This window comes from Petaurus breviceps, unplaced genomic scaffold (assembly GCF_028583685.1).
Source record: "Petaurus breviceps papuanus isolate PSGF00001 unplaced genomic scaffold, PetGlider_PUasm1.0 76, whole genome shotgun sequence".
In the NCBI taxonomy this organism is placed as follows: Eukaryota; Metazoa; Chordata; class Mammalia; order Diprotodontia; family Petauridae; genus Petaurus; species Petaurus breviceps.
In genome coordinates, this window is record NW_027186473.1 from 61,169,964 (window position 1) to 61,194,952 (window position 24,989).

General features: G+C 38.8%; 1 protein-coding gene across 8 annotated transcripts in view; it reads right to left on the reverse strand.

The window, feature by feature from the left end:
- The window catches only part of MAP9 (microtubule associated protein 9), a 74,300-nt gene that overhangs the window by 25,569 nt on the left and 23,742 nt on the right, over positions 1–24,989 (reverse strand). For 6 of the 8 annotated variants that reach the window (XM_069105602.1, XM_069105605.1, XM_069105601.1 and 3 more), the window contains 4 exons: positions 15,220–15,449; positions 12,062–12,100; positions 8,358–8,413; positions 5,528–5,657 (listed from right to left, as the gene is read on the reverse strand). In XM_069105602.1, coding sequence (XP_068961703.1) covers positions 5,528–5,657; positions 8,358–8,413; positions 12,062–12,100; positions 15,220–15,449 — 455 coding nt within the window. The remainder of the gene's footprint in view (positions 1–5,527; positions 5,658–8,357; positions 8,414–12,061; positions 12,101–15,219; positions 15,450–24,989) is intronic. The other 2 variants (XM_069105600.1, XM_069105604.1) reach the window with 1 other exon arrangement.

Here is a 24,989-nt window from a genome sequence, read left to right on the forward strand (position 1 = left end):
CCCCCGCAACCTGCCCTCCCTTCCATCATCCCCCCTCTCATCCCCTTCTCCCCTACTCTCCTGTACAGAGTAACTATTTAGTGTGTATGTCATTCCCTTCCTGAGCCAAATTCAATGAGAATATGGTTTTGCCTTTTTGCCTTCCTGTTCTTCCCCTCCACTGCAACCATTTTCCCTAGCCTCTTCTATATGAGATAGTTTAACCCATTCTGTCTCTCCCTATCTCCTCTCGTTATATTCCTCTCACCTCTTAATTTCACCTTTTAATTATCATCCCTGGTATTAAATTGGTCCTATGCCCTCTATCTATGTATATCTGTAAATATATATACACACATTCACATATGTATTCATATGCCCATATACCCTCATATATAGGCATATATATATATATATATATATATATATATATATATATATATTTCTATTCCCTTCAACTATTTTCATACTGAGAAAAGTTTCATCAGTTACAATTATCGTTTTTCCATGTAGGAATGTTAATAGTTCAACTTTGATAAGTTCCTTATGATTTCTTTTCCCTGTTTACCTTCTCATGCTTCTCTTGCTTCTTGTATTTGAATGTCAAATTTTCTATTCAACTCTAGTTTTTTCATCAAGAATACTTGAAAGTCCTCTATTCCACTAAATGATCATATCCTCCCCTGAAACATGATACTCACTTTTGCTGGGTAGGTGATTCCTGGTTTTAATCCCAGCTCCTCTGACCTCCAGAATATCTTATTCCAAGCCCTTTGATCCCTCAAGGTAGAAGCTCCAGATCCTGTGTTATCCTGATTGTGTTTCTACAATATTCAAATTGTTTCCTCCTGGCTGCTTGTAATATTCTCTCCTTGATCTGGGAATTCCAGAACCTGGCTATAATATTCCTTGGAGTTTTCTTTTTGGGATCATTTTCAGGAGGTGATAGGTGTATTCTTCCAACCTCTATTTTGCCCTCTAGTTCTAAAAACATCAGGGCAGTTTTCTTTGAGAACTTCCTGGAGGATGATTTCTAGGTTCTTACTTTGATCATGGCTTTCAGGTAGTACAATAATTTATAAATTATCTCTCCTGGATCTATTTTCCAGGTCAGTGGTTTTTCCCATGAGATATTTCACATTACCTTCTATTCTTTCATTTGTTTGGATCTGTTTAACAGCATCCTGATTTCTCATAAAGTCACTAGATTCCATTTCCTCCAATCTAATTCTGAAGCAATGATTCTCCTCAGTCAGCTTTTGAGATTCTTTTTCTATCTAGCAAACTCGGCTTTTTAAGGCATTTTTCTTCTCATTGCCTTTTTGAGCCTCTTTTGCCATTTGAGTTAGTCTATTTTTTCCCTTTTTTTTAATGCTTTATTAACTTCTGATTTACATCATTCGTTTCCGCCAGATTTTGAGTTACAAATTTTCTCCCCATTTTCCCCCCACACATCCCCCCAAAACAGCAGTCCCACAGGATATCCCCACCTCCAATCTGCTTTCTCCCATATTTTCTCCCATACCCGTTTCGACTTTTCCATTGGATCTCTATGCCTCAGTGCCTGTATATCTTATTTCTTAATTACATGTAAGATGGTATTAATAATAGTATACACACACACACACACACACATATATATATATATATATATATATATATATATATTTGAATATTTGATTTTAAAACTTTCAATTCCAGATTCATTCCCTTCCCCGCCTGCCACCCACCCCCACTGGGAAGACAAGCAGTTCAGTATAGGTTGTACATGTGCGGCTAAGGCAAAACAATAACGTAGTAGATATATTGTAAAAGACTGACCACATTTCCCTCCCTCCTATCCCACCTCCCACTTGTTCTATTCTCTACTTTGATGCTGTTCCCTTTCAAAAGTGGGTGCTTCCACTTCCCTCCCCCCCAGCCCGCCCTCCCCTCCAGCATCTCCCCTCCCATCCCCTTTCCCTCCTATTCTCCTGAAGGGTGAGATACCCTATTTAGTGTGTATTTCACTCCCTCCCTAAGCCAGACTTAATGGGAATAAGGTTGACCCATTCCCCCTTGCCTTCCCATTCCTCCCCTCCATTGTAACCATTTTCCCTTGCCTCTTCTGTACGAGATAGTTTGCCCCAATCTGTCTCTCCCCATCTCCTCTCATTATATTCCTCTCACCTCTTAATTTCACCTTTTAAGTATCATCCCTTCCTGTTAAATTGGTCCTGTGCCCTCTATCTATGTATACCTGTAAACATATATACACACATTCACATATGTATTCATATGACCATATACCCTCATATATAGACATATATATATTTCTAATCCCTTCAACTACTGAGAAGTTTCATAAAATACAATTATTTTTTTCCATGTAATAACGTTAATAGTTCAACTTTGATAAGTTCCTTATGATTTCTTTTCCCTGTTTACCTTCTCATGCTTCTCTTGCTTCTTGTATCTGAATGTCAAATTTTCTATTCAACTCTGTTTTTTTCATCAAGAATGCTTGAAAGTCCTCTATTCCACTGAATGACCAAATTTTCCCCTGAAACATGATACTCAGTTTTGCTGGGTAGGTGACTCTTGGTTTTAGTCCCAGCTCCCTTGACCTCCGGAATATCACATTCCAAGCCCTTCAATCCCTCAGTATAGAAGCTGCCAGATCCTGAGTTATTCTTATTGTGTTTCCACAATATTCAAATTGTTTCTTCCTGGCTGCTTGTAATATTCTCTCCTTAATTTGGGAATTCCGGAACCTGGCTATAATATTCCTAGGAGTTTTCTTTTGGGGATCTTTTTCCGGAGGTGATCGGTGGATTCTTTCAACCTCTATTTTGCCCTCTGGTACTAAAACATCAGGGCAGTTTTCTTTGAGAACTTCCTGGAGGATGCTTTCTAGGTTCTTACTTTGGTCTGGCTTTCAGGTAGTCCAATAATTTTTAAGTTATCTCTCCTGGATCTATTTTCCAGGTCAGTGGTTTTTCCCATGAGATATTTCACATTGCCTTCTATTCTTTCATTTGTTTGGATCTGTTTAACAGCATCTTGATTTCTCATAAAGTCATTAGCTTCCATTTACTCCAATCTAATTCTGAAGCAAGGATTCTCCTCAGTGAGCTTTTGAGATTCTTTTTCCATCTGGCAAATTAGACTTTTTAAGGCATTCTTCTCCTCATTGCCTTTTTGAGCCTCCTTTGCCATTTGAGTCAGTCTGTTTTTTAAGGTATTATTTTCTTCAGTCAGGCTGTTGACTCTCATTTCATAATTTTCTTGCATTGTTCTCATTTCTCTTCCCAATTTTTCCTCCACTTCTCTTATCTGCTTGTTAAAGTCCTCTATGGCCTATAACCAGCTTGTATTTTCCTTTGAAGCTTTTGGTGCAGGAGTTCTGACTTCACTGTTTTCCTCCTGTTCCATGCCTTGCTCCTTCTTGTCCCCCAAATAGGAGTGTAACGTTGGAATCTTCTGTCTGCTTTGCTTCCTTTGCCTGCTCATTTTGCCACTCAATGATTTGACTTTTGGGCTTTTTGCCACAGTAGGGCTCTGCCACCAGACAGGGGAGTTTTTATCCCAAACGCTGGGGTTTTCTCAGTTGCTGGAGGTATTAGATGGGCGCCCTCTCTGAGGTCTCCACATGCTCTGGCAAGCTGGACACACACCCCAGGACCTCCACCCTAGACTGCAATCCATATCCAAGCAGGTTAAAGCAAGAGCGATTACCCCTCAGACTGGTGCTTGGTCCCCCTACACTCTGCAGGCCAGGAGCTGAAGCCACCACGTGGCGCTGGCTGGCTGTGCTGGCGTCTCAGTGGTTTCTCGCCCCGGGAGTAGAAGCCATGCACTCCCACTTACTGGGTCCAAAAGTGAAGACTGCACTGGCCTCTCACCTTGTCCTTCGCATCTATGTATTGATAAATCTGGAAATGGCCACAGCTACTGCTGATCTGGTGTCCCTCTGGCAGGCGGCTGGTCAGGCCTGCCCTGGAGCCAAAGCCTCGGCGTGGAGCTGGGCTTGGCTCCCAGAGCACTGTGCTGGCCGACTCCTGCCGGCCTGCCGGGCTGTCCCCAGCTGGAGGTCAGCTTCTCTGTGTCATTCCATGGGCTCTGCAGCTGCAAAGCTTGTCCAGAGTCCCCTTTTTCCATGGATTGGGGAAGGTGGAAGCCGGAGCCGTGGGAAGGTTGTGCTTCTACTCCGCCATCTTGGCTGCACCCCCAGTTAGTCTATTTTTTAAGGTATAAATTTCTTCAGTCAGGCTGTTGACTCTCATTTCATAATTTTCTTGCATCGTTCTCATTTCTCTTCCCAATTTTTCTCCACTTCTCTTATTTGCTTCTTAAGGTCCCCTCTGGCCTGTAACCAGCTAATATTATTCTTTGAAGCTTTTGGTGTAGAAGTTCTGATTTCACCGTCTTCCTCCTGTTCCATGCTTTGATCATTTTTGTCCCCAAAATAGGAGTGAAAAGTTGGGTTGCTCTCTTTATTTTGCTTTCTTTGCCTGCTCATGTCACCACTCAATCACTTGATCCCTGGGGTTTTTGCCACAGTAGGACTCTGACACCAGACAGGGGAGCTTTCGTTCCAAATATTGGGGTTTTCTCAGCTCCAAGAGGTATTAGTTGGGTACCCTCTCTGAAGCATCCACCCGCCCTGGCAAGCTGGTCGCACACCCCAGGACCTCCACCCTAGACCGCAATCCAGATCCAAGCAGGTTAAAGCAAAAGTGATTACCCCTTAGACTGGTTGCTTGGTCCCCCTAAACTCTGCAGGCCAGGAGCTGAAGCTGCCAAGTGGCATGGGGCAGCTGCACGGCTCAGCAGCTTCTCGGCTTGGGGGCAAAGGCTGACCACACTCCCAACTACTTAGATCCCAAAGTCCACACCACACTGACCTCTCACTTTGTCCTTCACATGTATGTGTTGATAATTCTGGAAACTGCCACAGCTGCTGGTGATCTGAAGTCCCTCCAGCTGGTGGTTGGTCAGGCCGCCCCGGGGCTAAAGCCTCTGGCTCACTCAGGGCTGGGGTCGGCTCCCAGAGCTCTGCGCTGGCCAATTCCTGCCTGCATTGCAAGGCTGTCCTCAGCGGGAGGTTAGCTTTTCTGTGTCATTTTGTGGTTTCTGCACCTCCAAAGTTTGTTCAGAGTCCCCTTTTACATGAATTGGGGGAGGTGGAACCTGGAGCCCCACAGAAGTCCTGTTTCTACTCTGCCATCTTGACTCCACCCCCCTGTACATTCTTTCTTGACACAAAATTTGAAGTAGACACACATGCAGATTGTATACGACAATAATCTATTGTTAAAATGAAATATATTTTGATATACTTTTTGGCTCATCTTCCTGATATCTCCCCCTTCCTCTGCCCACTAAAGTCACTCTAAAAAAATAATCATTTCAATTTGCCATGTGGCTAGTGAGTATTCTCACTGCTTACCAAGTGTGAATGGAAATCTTTTCTGAAAAAAAATAACACATATGTCCTTGCCAAGTTAATTTTTCTTCTGAAAAACTAAATATTCTGATGTCCATTATATCATTATATATACCTTACCTGATAAACAGCTGCCCGTATGGAATCAGCTTTGTCAAGTTCTAGGCTCTGTTTCTGTAAAGGTTTCTGGTCCAAGATCTTTAAAGTCCCCAGGTACTGGGAAGATGTAGTTGTAGGCAGAGGTTTTTTCCTAGAAGAAAATTTTTCTAAGAATTCAAAAGTCACCAATTTTAAAAGATCCAAATGGATCAAGATAAAACTACGCAATTCTAGTTTGCAGAATGTCACAATTTGCATTTATTATAGTAAATGAAAATTAAATATCTTACATGAAAATGACCTAATTATGACAAAATTTAGAATCACACTGTCTAGATCTGACAAATGAATAAATTATTCATTTGGATATAAGTTCAAAAGGTAACATTTGTGTACTATTGTAATGAATTATTATTGAGATCAGCATGGCAGAGTAGATATTAAGAGTGCTGGGCTTCAAGTTGGAAAGACTTGGGTTCACATACCACCTCTGACACTTATTAGCAAAAAGGCCTTGGGCAAGTCTCTTACCCCTTCTATGTGCCTTAAATAGTTCCTTAGAATGTATCAAAAAAGACACAGATTTGTGTCAGTGGAGAACATTCTCACATCATGTTGTCCCCCTGCTTACAAAATAATAGATGCTATGCAGTTTTTCATACAAATATGAACTTGGTGGGTGAGAAGGGTGGGGGCAGAGAGGAGAACTGGGAAAGAGTTCTGCTTTATTTATGACAACTTTAAGAAGAAACATAAAATGATTAGCACTCTTTTGTTATGTTGATTTTTTTAATGATTTATACATTTTTGAATGATTTATAAATGTCAACTTGGGCAAAGAGCCCAAGGGGCATGGGCTTTTGCTACTCTGATTATTTTAACATTATGGAATGGCAAGCAAAGGAATACTTAGCTCCTTTTTTTCAGCTTGTCAAGTGTCTTTGAGCCTCGCCTGTGATTATATCAAGCCTTTGTTAGAAACAGAACCTGTGAAGCCCACAGTGGGAGGAACTTGACATATAAAAGCAGGAGCACAAGCTGGGACCAAACAGAACTGGGAGAAAGGATGGCTGTGGTGCTGGCACTTTGTGTCTTTGTGTTGATGTTACTTTGTCAGATCTGTCTGCTTATAGAGGATATTGCTGTTGTTACAGAAGTACTGGGACCTTGCTGCTGGTTCAGAATCCCTGAAAGAGGACTTCCCTGCTATCTGTTCACAGAAGTCCTTAAGGAGGGTTTACTGATGTTTTCAGAGGTCCTGGGACTTTACTGATGATTTGTGTTGATTTCTCAGACAGAGGCCCTGTCTATTGGGCTATGTCGATTTCATAGGCAGAAAGTGAATTGATGATGGTGCCAGCAATGTGTAGAAATGTTGTTGTGACTCTGCTAAGCTTGATGTGTGTGTAGCTGAACCAGGAGCTGGGAGCTGCCTACCTGTGAATCCAGGTGACGGCTGGGTGAATTCAGATAAGAGCTGGGAGCATGGAAGAGGAACCATGGAGTTTGTGAGTCAGCCTCAAGTGAAGATGAAAGGACCTTTCCTTGGGTACTTAGTGCTGATTGACAAGTGCATGATTTACTGTGACCTAGGGGTGGGAGACCTTTGTACTTTTATTCTGTACTCCTTAAGGATAATTGCTCCTTAAGGATGATTGAGTTAAGGATGACTGGAAGCCAGTCTCTAATAAAGATGAAAGATTTTAGATAGGTATTTTATATCAATTGATTCAGATTGTGACTTACTGAATGATATATTTTGCTTAAGAATATGTGACCATGGGCTGGCTAGGGGGCGCAGTGAATATAGCACCGGCCCTGGAGTCAGGAGGATCTGTGTTCAAATCCTACCTTAGACACTTAACACTTACTAGCCATGTGACCTTGGGCAAGTCACTTAACCCCAATTACCCTGCCTTCCCCCCTCCAAAAAGCAAAAAAAAAAAAGAATATGTGGCCATTTTAGTAGTAAGTTGTTCTATCTTGTGAATGTTGAACTTTGGTTTCTGTGAATGTTTTGCTTTAGTTTATTGCTGAATAAATAGACTTCACTATACTATGTGATCAGAACCTTAAAGCTATTCACAGCAGCAGTCCTTTGGAAAGCTGCTTGTGCTTATTAGCTAAACACATTCCCATGGCAACTGGATGACAGAAATTTTTGTAGATGAGATTTTTAATGAGACAAATTTATACTTTACACACATAGCAAAGCAAGTTATTACAAATGTCAAGGAGACCAAGACAACTGGATATGTGATGAAACTTTTGTTGCACTTGCAGTCATTAATGTTCTAAGGGCCTTTTAACTTGCCATTGGAATCTTTGCAGGGGTGGGGAGAAGAGGGAGAAGGCAATCTATTATTTTTATTCTGAATTTGTCCGGCCTATGTTTACTATAGGATATTCTACCAGTACAAAAGACAACCTGCAAGAAGTTGATACACTATGGCATACTGAGGAAAGAGGAAAAGATATAGTTTGTTACAACAAAAAGAACAATGAATACAAAGTTATATAATCCCTAGACATAAAAGAAAGTCTTCTGGTCTAGGGAAAAGGAAAATAACTTCTTCATCTGCAGGATAAGAATCTTTTCCTGCTCTAACTTCTAAGATGGTATGGAATATAACTGTAAGAGAAACAATCCTGGACCAGAATACGGAGAGGGTACTTTAGTAACTATGAAAATGTCCTCACTTTCTATTGGGAGATGGTTCTCTAAGGCAACATATCTCTGATTTTATAATGAAAGTCAAATAGACAATCATGTTTCCTTCACAAAAATAAAATATATAGTCAACTTTACTAGAATGCCAATGTATAAATGAGACATCTGCATTTTTATTACCTGCTTGATTTGTTTCTTTTAGATGTTTTCTTCATATTCGTATCTTCATTTTTATTCTTTTAAATAGAAAAAAATATATTGTACAGGCAGCTACATAATTATTTCACAATTATGATTAGAAATCAGAAGAAAATTATCTATAATCTTGCAAATATAAGAAGAGAAATGTGTAAGTTAATATTTTAATCTACTGGTTCAAATTCACCTGATTTTATATATACATCCTCTATGACCTTTCGTTTGTGCTACTGTCAAACTCTACCCCCTCTAAAAATACTGCTAAAGCTCTACCAAATCCCCAAATGATTTTTACTTTATGAGAACTCGAGGTTTAAGTGGATCAGTGAGGTACTGGAAATAAGATGGAAGTACAGGGGAACTAGTGTTCATCTCCCTTAGCTGCAAGTAGCAGTATCTTACACTCTAGGTTGTAAAAGCCTTGCTGGTGACCACAAGAAGACTCTGGGAAAATGTTACTTGAAAGGTGTTATCTCATGCTTTATGCTAATAAGAAATAGCTCTGCAGCATCAGAAATGAGGGATTTATCACTATGTAAATAAATGTCAAGCTTCTATTTTTAGGTTAGGTAACTGGTACACTTGGCTAAGCATAGCCTTTCTTTATTCTGAAGGTACTGTATCCATTATTATCGTTATATATTATATTATATATGTTATATATTATATATCATATTATATATGTTATATATTATAATATTATATATCATAATAGTAACAATTATAAATGACCTTGGACTTTACAAAGCACTTGGTTTATACTTCTCTTTTGTATTAGTTATTTGTTTATGTGACTTCAACTCATGACTTATTTCTTCACTTCACCTTGGCCAAACACACTCTTGATCTCACTACATGTGGTTCACTTACATGATCAAAAACTCTTCTAATGCTTTAAGTCTTCCCCCAAATCTATTCTTCATTCTCACTGACATATAATCCTTTTACCACATTCAAAATTTTCTATAGGTCATCTGGCCACTGTTCTGCCTTCACTTTCGTCCCTTCCCAATCTTTATCCTATATTTAACCAGTTCATCTCCATACTTTTCTCTAATCCCAACTCCCTTGTTCCTTTGTCCCATTGATGGTCATATGCCTTGCCAAATTTCAAGCCCGTATTATGCCCTAAATCTTCCCTGCTTCTATATAGGAGCAGCTGTTGAACATAATTTATGTTTTCTAACCTCAATTGCCTGTAAATTGAATAACTAGATTTCAAACCATACACACTTGTTTCATTACTCGTGTTTTTAATTGTTTTTGTCTTTATCATAAGTTAAATTATATAAATGTTGTAGCTTTTAAAGATCTTAAATAATCACTTCAATGATTATTAGACATATTGAAGCAATTGTGTATATGGGGAGGTAAAGCATTCCAAAGATCATACAAGTTCATAATGCAACCACATCTGTTGCATCAAACCAAAGTGCAGAAGAAAATGAAAATCAACACCAAGAACAGATAAATTATTACTGTGAATTGACTTAAATCTCAGAAAGAAGGACTTTCTGAGCAATCGGGTAGCTGACAAGATTTCTTATTAGAATTCTATACAACAGGGGTTCTTAAACCTGGGATCCATGAACTTTTTAAAGTATTTTAATAAGTGTATTTCAGTTAATTTATTTCCTTTACAATGTTACACGTTTTATTTTATACATTTTAAAACTTCTTTTTGACTATCAGAGGAGCCCATGACACAAGAAAGGTTAAGAATCTCTAAAGTTATGCTTAAAGCATAACTTACTCCAGTGTGATTATTTCTTCCTATGGTTCTCAAATAACATGGAAATATAATTGTTCTCTTCCCTCCACTCACAGTTACCCCTTTTAGCTGAGTCTCTTATCACCCCTCCCTTTTATTCCCTCAGGAGTTTCCTAATCGGTCTTCCTGTTCCAAGTCTCTCTTTTCCAATCTATGTTCCATAGAGGAGCTGCCAAAATGATTTCTCCAAAATATAGGACTAAGTTACTCTTCTACTTAGTACACTCTGACAACTTTATATTGCCTTGAGATCAAATTTAAATTGCTGTTTTACTTTTAAAACACTTTACAACCTGGCCCCAATTTACCTTCCCATCCCAATTACACATTTCTCCCATTCATAATTCTACTGTCCAATCATCTGACCTTCTTGTTCATCACACACATTTCATTTCCCACCTCTGGGCCTTTTATACTGCCTGTTTCTCAGGCCTGGAATGCACTCCCTCTTTACCTCTTCTAGGTCTAAAAATTCCCAGGTTTCTCCAAGCCTCAGTACAAGCACAGGCATCTACATAAAGTCTTTCTTGATCCTCTTGGCTTCTAGTATTCCTCATTACCTTGGATTTACTTTTTATATATTTATATATGTATACATTGTGTCATCTAATAGAATGTAAGCTCCCTGAGGTCAGGGACTATTTCATTTTTGTCTGTGTCCCCAGTACCTATGTGTCTGGCACATATTAGACATTCAATAAACTGATCCCATTCCCTCGACTACCTTGTAAGACCCATAAGGGCAGGGTCCTAGTATTATTTTTCTTGCCTTCTTCCCCAGTATCTAAAGGCAGCCTTTGGCAACAAGTTCACAGGTTCAGAGTTTCAGAGCTGGATGGGATTTTAAAAGTCCTTTAGACAATCCCTTTTACTTTACAGATCAAGAAAAGCAGGCCCAGGATGGTGAAGTGCCACGTCATAAAAGCAGTAAGCTGCAGAACTGGAATTCAAAGTCAGGTCCTTTGATTATAAATCCTGTGCCCTTTACACTGTATACATAGCGCTTAATATTTGTGGAGTTGAATACTCTGGATGCTATATAAAACCTATAAAACACTAGTTCAGAAATCTAAAGCAGATTATCAAATAGGAATATATTACTATCCTTAACTTATGAGGATTCATTAACTCATTAAATATTTAAGCTTCTCCCCCCGACAAAAAAGAGAGAGGGAGAGAGAAGTAGTCTTTGACCCTCTCTCCTGCTGCTGCTACATCAAAGCTGGAAGGAACTAAGCCATTCAACTCTGGATTTCCTGGGACCCTCAGTCTTCATCCATTGTTCAGCTTGGTGATGCTGCAGTTTCTCCAACCTCTAAACAGGACCATTAGAGGTCATTCTTATGAGAAGTTAAACTACAGGACTGTACATTTACTGAGATTATTTTCTGCCATGGACCCTGACAGTACTCTTCCTCTATTTACTTTTCCACCTTCTTTCTCTGAAAATTATAATCTGATCACCATTACCACGGCTTCTGGAGGTGTGCTAACGGATTGCAGTACTGTTATACTCACCATCTTTGTGACTTTCTAGAACATAATTCCTTTTCCTGACCACAATTGCTCTATACTAGGTGTCCCAAAAGACTTTATGCAGTTATAAGCTATTTAAATTTAAAGTATATGTAGTCTTCTCCATTAGAATGTCAGATCCTTGAGGGCAAGAAATATTTTGCTTTTGTGTTTTCATCCCCAGGGTGTGGCACAGAGCTTGGAAAGTAGCAGGCATTTAATAAATGTTTTTATTAATTCATTCATTGACCTAATGAAATCATAAAACTGCACTTGGAAATCAGGAAAACAAAATAATAAGGTTATCATATATAAAGGGAGATGACCACATGGTACAAACTGTGTATTATAATTACTGGGCAAATAAAATGAGAAAACAATGTAGTGTCAAATTAGTCACCTTCTTGGAAGAGGTGGATCTTGAAGTCTTGAGCAGGCCCTTGATGGAAATGTGGGATTTAGAAGTGTAGACAGAAGGGACAAGAAGAGAGAAGATTGGGGAGAGCAGAAAGCAAGGAAAATTAAAAATTGGGATGAATATAAGAAGCTTCTGATCCCAAATCTATATATTAACTTTCCATCAAAACTATGGATTGAAAATTATATGGTAACTACAAAAACCCTCAAATACGTGAAATTTAGATATCTGGCAACCTTAGTTATTAAGAACATAGTGGAAATCTAGGAAGTAAGCAATAAAAGCCCATAATCAGCCAAAATAGATACCATAAAGTCTATGCACTAAAGCACGGACCATATACTTTACTCATAAAAGTCTACCCAGTCCCCTCCCCCTCACCCCCAACTCATACATAACTAAGTTCTAAGTGCAATGAGAGCAAGGACTAGCTCTTATCTAAATATTATGCCTCCTCTCAGCACCTAGAATCAGCACCTAGCTCTGCATACAACTGGTATTCAGAAATTTTGTAAGATATAAAGCTAGGCTATCCAGTTTCTAGGTCCAAAGCAAATGCAAAAGGTGAGAGGAGGTACTATGGGCAGGTACGTTAAAATGAGGAGAAATAGTTCAGAACGTATTTATAAGGAAAGAACCCTTCTATTCTCCCCACACACAAAATGCAAAAAGAGTACACAAGAACACTCTAGACTTTTTCACCTCTTTTCCAGCTGCGTTCTCACCCAAGCAATGCCTCTACTCCTAAAATCTCTTTTTATTGTTGAGTTCCCGTCTGGAACTCTGAATCTGAGGAAAGGTCAAGCCCATATGTGTTCAATGCTCTCCCAGCTCTGCTCCACACCTCTCCCTTGAGTTCCTCCTTTGATTGCTGAGTTTCTGCCTGGAGTCTTCATTTGAGGAAGTGCCGTACCATGCATGCTCACTGCTTTCCCAGATCTGATCAAGACACTCTAGACATTTTTACTTCCATTCCAGCTATGTTCTTCACTCTGCATATGCCTTTGTGCCTCTTTTCTCTGACTGGTGAATTCTTTCCTGGAAACTTCACTTGAGGAAGTACCCAGACCATCCACGCTCACTGCTCTCCTGGGTCTGATTCACACTCAAGACTTTCCCACCTCTACCCCTGCTGCCTTGTCAGCTTGGATATGTCTCCTTGCTGTGCTTACCTCCTTGACTGATGAGTTTCTCTCTGAAGCCTTCATTTAGGGAAATTCTCAGGCCAGCCATGCTCACCCAGCTCTCATGAAGAGTATCCAGGCTTTTCTATCTCTATTCCAGCTGCCTTCTCCTGTTGGACATGCTTCTGTCCTGTGACTCCCTTGTCTAACTGGTGAGGAATGCCAAAATCTGCACCAGATTCTCTACACTATTCCTCCTTGGTCCCAGATAATTCATTCCTGCACCTGGAGATACCTCTAACCCTGTGGTGCACTACTTTGACTAGTGAATTCCTTCCTGGAACCTTCATTTAGGTCAGCTCTGCTCTTCCTGTCTCTGAACTTTTACACCCTCCCCTTTTTTCAGGTATTTCTCCTACCTTTTCCATGCCCCTTTATATATTGTTTTCTCTGATTAGAATATAAGTGCCTTAAGAACAAGGACTGTCTTTCTTTTTGCTTATATTTTACTTCTAGTGCTTACTTAGTTCAGTGCATGGCACACAATAAGCACTTAATAAATGTTCCATCTATCTAGTGACAAATAAGATCCACACAACTCAAAAGGCCCTAGTAGTATCCATTTATTATAGTACCTTCCAAGAACTGTTTTTCATAACTATGAAATAATCAAGAAAAAGTTAAAATATATTCACTACATTCTGTTTTAGAAGGTAGGGCAGTATGTAATATATGTTAAAAATTCTTCAATCCAAAAGAATTAAAATATGTTAAAGGGACAAAATCTCAACTTTCTGAAAAACTCAGAATGAGGGTACCAGATCTATTAAATATCAATATTTTCTAGGAACCACTATGAATATGCTCGAATGAAATTATATAACAGCATGTGAAAACATGTTTGATAATTATATGCTATAATTTTAAAATTCAGACTTAATGATATTATTCCAATTACTTTAAAATGTGATTTATCCTCTCAGAACACAACTTTTACTTTTAATACTGCTTTATTCTACCCACATGTCCTGAATGAAAATTATAAAGCATGACAATGGCTCTCCTAGTCATTCAATCAATTAGAACACTTCCACATGTGTCTAAGTAATTTATAAAGTAGAAGTTCCTAAATAAATAATTTTTTTCAGTTATGAACTATTTCTGGCATATTTTGTACCTCAAAGTTTTTTTGTTTTCTTTTCTTTTATAAAATTTCAAGTTATATGCCATTCTTCACAAATCTTAATTAATATGAACATCCCACTGGATTTATTAACTATTCCATGAAGCATCTTTAAGCTCCTAGCTGTCTCCTGTCTCAACTTGGTCCTCACTTAGCACTTTACAAGGCATTTAGTATTCATTAGTTGGCATATATGGTAAGACTCACTAAAGCTTATATATTCCTTATACATATACATATATATATATATATATATATATAAGACTTCTTTATATTCCTCATTGTGTATGAAGGTGACCCTGAGTTTTCAAAGACCAAACCAAAGAAGAACAAGTTCTGACAATCCTATATAGATGGGAAAGCTTCAAGTAGAAAAATGATAATAAAAAAATATGTGATCTGAGGACTATCCTAACTAAGTTCTGAAAGGGTCTTCATCAGGTTGGTTTAGGAATAAAAAATACATATAATAAGAGAAACTCTTCTGTTCTGCATCAGAGAAAGGAGTACCCTGACCAATGAAATTACAGAATCTTAAGAGTTTAGCATAGATAATTTTTTTTTATATGTTATATCTTCCTACTATTAACCTATAAGTTCCATGAAGGCAGGCAATATGGCTTATCTAAACTTCGCCCTGCCCAGTATTTGGTGAATATATACATTTGCTAAATTTAACTGAATAGTAATAATCACATTACATAAAAACCACAACTAGGTGAAATGTTCAGAGGCACTTCAGGAGTATAAAATCATAGACTAAAGCAAAAAGAAAAATCCCAACTTAAAAGTTTTAAAAAGAAAAACTGAATGAAATGATTTTTTAAAAATACCTTAGGAGATGTATCTGACGTGATAGATTTTCTATCCTCATCCACAACCACTTGTGATTTCTTCATGTTTTTTCCAAGCTCTTCAATGGTTTTTTGACTTTCTTCTGTTTCTTCCAAAGTATTACTCACCATTAGTTCTTCTGCAGTGGAACACTTATTGTTACTGTCTTCTGATTTCGTAATTTCTGAAACCATAATATTATGGTTTTCATCTACTGTTTTTTCTTGATCTATAATGAGACAGAAAAACAGAACTGAAAACAAATTATGAACCAATAATTTGGGAAACAAATTAATTTGTCTTCTTTTACTTAAAACCCTTTTTAATCCTTTCTGACCTGCAAAATAGACTTAAATAACTATGGTATTAAGCTTAGGCAGTTTTTAAAAGTAATTTATAAAAGGTTACCAATTGAAAATTAATATCTAGGGGGCAGAGCCAAGATGGCAGGGTAAAAGCAGGAAGTTGCTTAAGCCTGAGCTCCAACCACCTCCACACCTATAAAAAATAACTAAGCAAATTTCAGAGCTAAACAGAACCCACAGAGTGACAGAGAGAAACAAATCTTCCACTGAAGGTAGCCTGGCAGGACAACAGGAAGGGTCTATCACACCAGGCTGGTAGTGGAGCATAGTCCTATGTGGGCTGTGCTGGTCCAGACCCAGAGACACAGAACAGCCAGAGCAGACTTCAGGGGAGTCAATCACTGGAAGCTATGGCAGTTTCCAGACTCCTCAAACAAGAAACACCAAAGGGAAAGTACAAGATCAGGGGGTGATCTCTGCTGATCCTGGAAAGAGGGCTGTATGGCCCCTTCTCCCAGGGCAGCAGAGGTGGCAGCAACTGCAGCTGCTGCTACAGTGAATGGCTCCTGAGTTCCAGGCCCACAGATCATGAGAGGACCAAGTGACTGTCCAGAGGGTACTTGAAATACTCTCTTTGCTAGTGTTGAGGCAGGATTCTCTTGCTTTGCCCTGCTTAGATCTAGGTTACAGTCTTGGGTGGTAGTACTTGAGTGAGGAATGCTGGTATGGCAGAGTTTGTTGAGGCTGTGGAGAGGCAGTCCTCCTCATGGTTTTAACGCAGGTGCCTAGAAGAAACTCTGACAACAGCTGCACAAAATCCCAGAAATTTGGGACACAGCACTCTCCACTCTGGAAGCAGAGTCCTACAATGGCAAAGAGCTCAAAAGTCAAGTAATTGGCTAGCAAGATCAGCAAACAGAGGAAGTGCAATCAGACTATAGAATTGTTTTTTGATGACAAAGACAATCAAAACATAGAACCAAGGACAAGGGGGGGGGGGCGGGGCAGAGTCAAGATGGCAGAGTAGAAACACGATCTCCCAGTGGCTCCGGCTTCTACCTTCCCCAATCAATGTAAAAAGGGGTCTCTGAACAAACTTCGGAGTAGCAGAACCCACAAAATGACCCAGAGAAGCTAAATTCCTACTGAGGACAGCCCAGCAGCACTACAGTAATTGGCCAGTGCAGTGCTCTAGTGCTCTGAGAGCTGAGCCCAGGCCTGGGTGAGCCAGAGATTTTAGCCCCAGGGCAGGTCTGACCAGCCACAGGCCAGAGGGATTCCAGATCACCAGCAGCTATGGCCGTTTCCAGACACATAGATGAGAAGGACAAAGTGAGAGGTCAGTGCAGTCTGGACTTTGGGACTCAGTAAGTGGGAGTGCATGGCTTTTGCCCCCAGTGCAAGAAGCTGCTGAGAAAACTGGCACAGCCAGCCAGTACCACATGGCAGCTTCAGCTCCTGGCCTGCAGAGTGTAGGGGGACCAAGTGACCAGTCTGAGGAGTAATTGCACTTGCTTTAGCCTGCTTGGATCTGGACTGCAGTCTAGGATGGAGGTGCTGGGGTGCGTGACCAGCTTGCCAGAGAGTGTGGAGGCCTCAGAGAGGGCACCCATCTAACACCTCCAGCAGCTGAGAAAACCCCAGTGTTTGAGATGAAAGCTCCCCTGTCTGGTGGCAGAGTCCTACTGTGGCAAAAAGCCCAGGGGTCAACTGACTGAGGGGCGACATGACCAGGCAAAGGAAACAAAGCAGACAGAAGATTCCAACTTAGACTCCTATTTTGGGGACAAAAAGGAGCAAAGCATGGAACAGTAGGAAGACAGTGAAGTCAGAACTCCTGCACCAAAAGCTTCAAAGGAAAATACAAGCTGGTTACAGGCCATAGAGGACCTTAAGAAGCTGCTAAGAGAAGTGGAGGAAAAATTGGGAAAAGAAATGAGAATGATGCAGGAAAATTACGAAATGAGAGTCAATCGCCTGACTGAGGAAAATAACTCCTTAAAAAATAGAATAACTCAAATGGCAAAAGAGGCTCAAAAAGGCAATGAGGAGAAGAATGCCTTAAAAAGCCAAATTTGCCAGATGGAAAAAGAATCTCAAAGCTCAATAAGGAGAATCATTGCTTCAGAATTAGATTGGAGCAAATGGAAACTAATGACTTTATGAGAAATCAAGATGCTGTTATACAGATCCAAACAAATGAAAGAATAGAAGGCAATGTGAAATATCTCATGGGAAAAACCACTGACCTGGAAAATAGATCCAGGAGAGATAATTTAAAAATTATTGGACTGGGGGCGGCCAGGTAGCACAGCGAGTAAGAGCACCGGCTCCAGTGTCAGACTGACCTGGAGATCGAATCCCGGGCTCAGACACTTAGCACCCACCCAGAAACACCTGGCCGTGTAACCTTGAGCAAGTTACTTAACCCCAATTGCTTAGGGGCGGCCAGGTGGCTCAGCGAGTAAGAGCACCGGCTCCAGTGTTGGGACGACCTGGAGATCGAATCCCGGGCTCAGACACTCAGCACCACACCCAGAAATAACTGGCCGTGTAACCTTGAGCAAGTTACTTAACCCTGATTGCTTTTAAAAAAAAAATTATTGGACTGCCTGAAAGCCATGACCAAAGTAAGAACCTAGAAATCATCCTCCAGGAAGTTCTCAAAGAAAACTGCCCTGATATTTTAGAACCAGAGGGCAAAATAGAGGTTGAAAGAATCCACTGATCACCTCCTGAAAAAGATCACAAAAAGAAAACTCCAAGGAATATTATAGCCAGGTTCTGGAATTCCCAGATTAAGGAGAAAAATATTACAAGCAGCCAGGAACAATTTGAATATTGTGGAAACAGAATCAGGATAACCCAGGATCTGGCAGCTTCTACACTGAGGGATCAAAGGCTTGGAATATGATATTCCAGAGGTCAAAGGAGCTGGGATTAAAACCAAGAATCACCTACCCAGCAAAACTGAGTATCATGTTTCAGGGGAAAATATGGTCATTCAGTGGAATAGAGGACTTTCAAGCATTCTTGATGAAAAAAACAGAGTTGAATAGAAAATTTGACATTCAGATACAAGAAGCAAGAGAAGCATGAGAAGGTAAACAGGGAAAAGAAATCATAAGGAACTTATCAAAGTTGAACTATTAACATTCCTACATGGAAAAAAATAATTGTAACTTATGAAACTTTTCTTAGTATGAAAATAGTTGAAGGGAACAGAAATATATATATATATACACATATATATGTCTATATATGAGGGTATATGTCATATGAATACATATGTGAATGTGTGTATATATGTTTTCAGGTATACATAGATAGAGGGCATAGGAACAATTTAACAGGAAGGGATGATACTTAAAAGGTGAAATTAAGAGGTGAGAGCAATATAATGAGAGGAGATGGGGAGAGACAGATTGGGGTAAACTATCTCATACAGAAGAGACAAGGGGAAATGGTTACAATGGAGGGGAAGAATAGGAACGCAAAAGGGAATGGGCAAACCCTATTCCCATTGCATTTGGCTTGGGGAGGGAATGAAATACACACTAAATAGGGTATCTCACCCTACAGGAGAGCAGGGGGGACGGGGATGGGAGGGGGGATGATGGAAGGGAGGGCAGGCTGAGAGGAAGTTGGGGCAGTGGGTAGGGGAAAAACGGGGAGAAAATTTGTAACTCAAAATCTGGAGGAAGTGAATGATGTAAATCAGAAAAAAATAAAAAAAATAAAGAGGTAAAGGAAGGATAAAAAAAGAAATGAATGTTGAAATCTTAAAAAAATAATTAATTAATTAAAAAAAAATAAAAATAAAAACTCCTGAACTCAAGCAATTCACCATTCTTACCCTGGAAATCTCAGAGATTATAGGTATAAAAACTATAATGTCCCTTGAATATTACTTGGAATATACCTTCTATTCACAACTCAACAATTTACTTTGGTATACTTGTTTTAACACTAGTAAAAGTTTGAAATGACCTCTAAAACAATCTATTGTAACTTATTATTTTTAAGTTTAAAAATGACACTGGCTGAAGCAAAATCATCAAAATAATATTGCTTAAATGCAGAATTTTAAGGCGCCACGACTGTATCCTTCTATTGTTGTTGTAGGGTTTTTTTTTTTAAAGAATTTATTAGCTAATGTTATTAGCCATATGATAACTTTGATTTATAAGTTTCAGATGTTTCATTCTGTTTCTTTAATTGTTGAATAAAATGTTCTTATTAAAAAAAAAAAAGAACCAGGAGAAGATAACAAAGTTAAAACTCCTGCATCAAAAGCCTCCAAGAAAAATACGAACTGGTAAGAGGCCATGGAAGATCTAAAGAAGGTTTCTGAAAATCAAGTAAGAGAAGTAGAGGAAAAATTGGGAAGAAAAATGAGAATGATGCAAGAAAATCATGAAAAACAAGTCAACAGCCTGCTAAAAGGGTGTGTGTGCATGCATGTGTGTGTGTATATGTATACATAGAGGGCACAAGGTAAGTTGAATATGAAGGGATGATATCTAAAAAATAAAATTAAGAGGCAAGAGAGGAGAAGGAAAAAGGGAGAGTTAAACAGGATAAATTATCTCACATAAAAGAGGAAAGAGAAAGCTGTTATAATGGAGGGGAACAGCAAGGAGGTGAAAAGGAATGAGTCAACCTTACTCTTATTGGATTTGCCTTAAAGAGAGAATAACATACACACTCAATTGGGTATCTTATCCTACAGGAAAGTAGGGGGGAAGGGGATAAGAGGGGGATGACAGAAGGGAGGGCAGATTGGGGGAGAAGGTAATTAGGAGCAAACACTTTTAAAAAGGGACAGGATCAAAGATAAAGAGAGAATAAATGGGGGGCAGGATAGGATGGAGGGAAATATAGTTAGTCTTTTACAATATGACTACTATGGAAATGTCTTGCATAACTACACATGTATAACCTATATTGAATTGTTTGTCTTCCCAGTGGGGGTAGGTGAGGAGGGGAGAAGGAAGAGAATCTGGAAATCAAAGTTTAAATTGTTTTCACATGCAACCAGGAAATAAGATATACAGGCAATGAGCTAGAAAAATCTTGCCCTATAAGAAAGTAAGGTGAGAGGCAGGCCCCGAAGGCGCGGCCAGCAGAGGCAGGCCCTGAAGGGGCCTGATCAACTCAGAAGGCAAGTTCTCCCACCAAACACAAGGGCCACTACCAGGCCTATCACCAAAGGGCTGGGACTAGAAAGAGCAAGGTAAGATGCAAATATAGGGGCCCCTGTCCTGGACAGCAAATATTCCTGGGACTACCACTTCATAGCCCAGAAATTTAAAAAAAAAAAAGCCCCTATCAGGACCTCCAAATACCAGTATGACAGAGTGAACCTCACCTGCTCCAAACCCCCCCTCTGACACTGAAAACATAGTAACTCTTGCCCCAGGGCAAAACCCTCTACAGTAAAGGCTTGGGATCCTAGAGGAAGGGCATGGCTAGGACCCTGCCTCAAAATGGGTAGAAAGCAGACTACAAAGACAAAGACTCTGGAGTCCTACTATCCTCAGAGGGAGGAACCAACCTCAGAGGGAGACAATATGGACTCCACACCCACAGATGAAACATCAACAGGGAATGGATCCCAAGCACAGAAAGCTCTCCTAGATGAGATCAAAAAGAACTTTGAAAACAAAATGAGAGAGAAGACAAAATGAATAATTCTCTCAAAACCAAAATAGCAGAATTAAAAAAACATTATAATGAAGAAAACATCTCTATAAAAAAAAAAGTGTATGATATGGAAAAGGAGCTCCAAAAATTATCCAAGGAAAATGATTTGCTAAAAACTATTATCAACCAAATTGAAACAAATAACTTTATGAGGAACCAAGAATTAGTCAAACAAAACAACAAGAATGAAAAATTAGAAAAAGAGGTAAAATACCTCAAAGAAAAAATAACTGACCTGGAAAACAGATCCAGGAGAGAAAATCTGAGAATCATAGGCCTACCAGAAAATCATGATGAAAAAATGAGCCTGGACAACATTCTCCAAGAGCTCGTTAAGGAAAATTGCCCTGAGATACTAGAACCTCAGGGTAAAATAGAAATCGAGAGAATCCACCAGACACCTAATGAAAGAGATCCCAAACTGAAAAGTCCTCAAAATGTTGTGGCCAAACTCCAAAACTACCAGATAAAAGAGAAAATACTTCAAGCGGTCAGAAAGAAACAATTCAAATATCAAGGGTCCACAGTGAGGATCACACAGGATTTGGCAGCCTCTACACTGAAAGATCGGAGGCAGTGGAATACAATTTTCCGGAAAGCAAAAGAGCTCAGTTTACAACCAAGGATCACATACCCAGCGAGCCTGAGCATATTCTTCCAGGCAAAGAGATGGTAATTCAACGATAAAATAGATTTCCAGAACTTCTTGATTAAAAAAGCCAAAACTCAATGGAAAATTCAACCTCCCATTATGAGATGCAACAGTGACTTAGAAAGGTAAACAAAGAAAACACAAACACACCCTGCTATTTGATAAGAGCAAACTGGTTAGAGACAAGTAGAGGGTATGAGTATAAAATACGCAAAATGATGATTTAAAAAAAATCTTATTAAGGGCTTCAAAGGGACTGCAATGGAAGAAAGGGAATGAATGAAGTAGAAAAGGGTTAAATTATGCCACATAAAGAGGCATGAAAACTGTATAGCAGAGGAAAAGAAGGGAGGGAGATGTAATCATATGAGCTTTTCCCTCATTGGTTCTGGTGCAAGGAGGGAATAACAACCACTTAAGCATAGGAGTCTATGGAGAAAAAATGCAAAAAGTATCATTTTAGAGGGAAAGAGGGGAGGGAGAGGAGTTGTGCATGAGATTTGTTCCTGTCACTCTTGGTGTGAAGAAGAAATAACATACTTCATTAAGTATAAAAATATCCTACAGGCAGTAGGAGGGGGAAAGGGCTATGAAAGAGGGGAGGGGTTAGTAGGGAGGGAAGAAGTAAGGGGAAAGGGGAGGTAAAGAGAAGGGGGTTGATAAGGGAATACTGAGGGAGGCGGTGGTCAAAAGGAAAACTATTAAGGGGGGGAAGGAAGAAGGGGAGAAAAATATGAATATTAACAGGGGCGGGAATAGGATGGGGGGAAAGAAACGGATAACAATCATAACTGTAAATGTGAATGGAATGAACTTTCCCATAAAAAGGAGACAGCAGAATGGATTAGAAATCATAATCCTACAATATGCTGTTTACAAGAAACACACCTGAAATAGAGGGATACACACAGCGTAAAGGTAAAAGGCTGGAGTATAATATATCATGCGTCAGCTAAAGTAAAAAATGCAGGGGTAGCAATCCTTATCTCAGAAAAAGCAAAAGCAAAAATTGACCTAATTAAAAGAGATAAGGAAAGAAACTATATCCTGTTAAAGGCACCATCGAGAATGAAGCAATATCATTACTTAACATATATTCACCAAGTGGTATAGCATCCAAATTCCTAGAGGAGAAGGTAAAGGAATTAGAGGAACAAATAGATAGTAAAACTATACTAGTGGGAGACATCAATCTCTCCCTCTCTGAACTTGATAAATCTAACCTCAAAATAAACAAGAAAGAAGTTAAGGAGGTGAACAAGATTTTAGAGAGGATAGGTATGATAGATCTCTGGAGAAAACTGAATGGGGATAAAAAGGAATATACCTTCTTCTCAGCAGTTCATGGCACATACTCAAAAACTGACCATGTTCTAGGGCATAAAAACCTCACAATTCTATGCAGTAAGGCAGAAATATTAAATGCATCCTTCTCAGATCATGATGCAATAAAAATTATGTGCAATAAAGGGCCATGGAAAGACAGACTGAAAACTAACTGGAAATTAAACATTTTAATCCTAAAGAATGAGTGGGTCAAACAAGAAATTATAGAAACAATCAGTAATTTCATTCAAAGAATGATAATAATGAGACAACATACTAAAATTTGTGGGATGCATTAAAGGCAGTTCTTAATGGAAGTTTTATATCCCTGAGTGCATACATGATTAAATTAGAGAAAAGGAAGGTCAATGAATTGGGCATGCAATTGAAAAACCTAGAAAAAGAACAAATTCAAAATCCCCAATTAAATCCTAAACTAGAAATATTGAAAACCAAAGGAGAGATTAATAAAATTGAAATTAAGAAAACTATTGAATTAGTAAATAAAACCAAGAGCTGGTTTTATGAAAAAACCAACAAAATTGATAGACCCTTAGTCAATATGATAAAAAAAAAGAAAGAAGAAAACCAAATTATGAGTATCAAAAATGAAAAGGGTGAATCTACCTCCAATGAAGAGGAAATCAAAACAATAATTAGGAATTATTTTTCCCAATTGTATGCACATAAATTTGACAATCATAGGGAAATGGATGAATATTTACAAAAATACAAGCTGCCTAAATTAACTGAAGAGGAAATAAATTACTTAAATAACCCCATCTCAGAAAAAGAAATTGAACAAGCCATCAGTCAACTACCTAGGAAAAAATCTCCAGGGCCAGATGAATTTACTAGTGAATTCTATCAAACATTTAAAGAACAATTGATTCCAATACTCTACAAACTATTTGGGAAAATTAGTGAAGGAGTCCTACCAAATTCTTTTTATGACACAAATATGGTACTGATACCTAAATAAGGAAGAGAGAAAACAGGGAATGGAAATTAAAGACCAATCTCCCTCATGAATATAGATGCAAAAATTCTAAATAAAATAGTAGCAAAAAGACTACAGCAACTTATCTCAAGAATAATACACTTTGATCAGATAGGATTTATTCCAGGAATGCAAGGATGGTTTAATATTAGGAAAACCATCAGTATAATTGAGCATATCAACAATAAAACTAGCAGAAACCACATGATCATCTCAATAGATGCAGAAAAGGCTTTTGACAAAATACAACATTCATTCCTAATAAAAACATTAGAAAGTATAGGAATAAATGGAGCCTTCCTTAAAATAATAGGTAGCACCTATTTACAGCCATCAGCAAGTATTATATGTAATGGGGAGAAGCTAGAAACATTTCCCATAAGATCAGGGGTGAAACAAGGATGTCTACTATCACCCCTCTTATTCAATGTGGTACTATAAATGCTCGCAGTAGCAATTACAGAAAAAAAAAGAAATGAAAGGAATCAAAATAGGCAAAGAAGAGACCAAGCTATCACTCTTTGCAGATGATATGATGATATACTTAGAGAATCAAGTAAAAAACTACTTGAGACAATAAATAAATTTGGCAAAGCTGCAGGATATAAAATAAACCCACAGAAATCCTCAGCATTCCTATGTATTTCCAATGTAATTCAACAGCAAGAGATAGAAAGAGGAATCCCATTTAAAGTTACTGTAGACAGTATAAAATATTTGGGAATCTACCTGCCAAAACAAACCCAGGACCTATATGACCACAACTACAAAACACTTTTC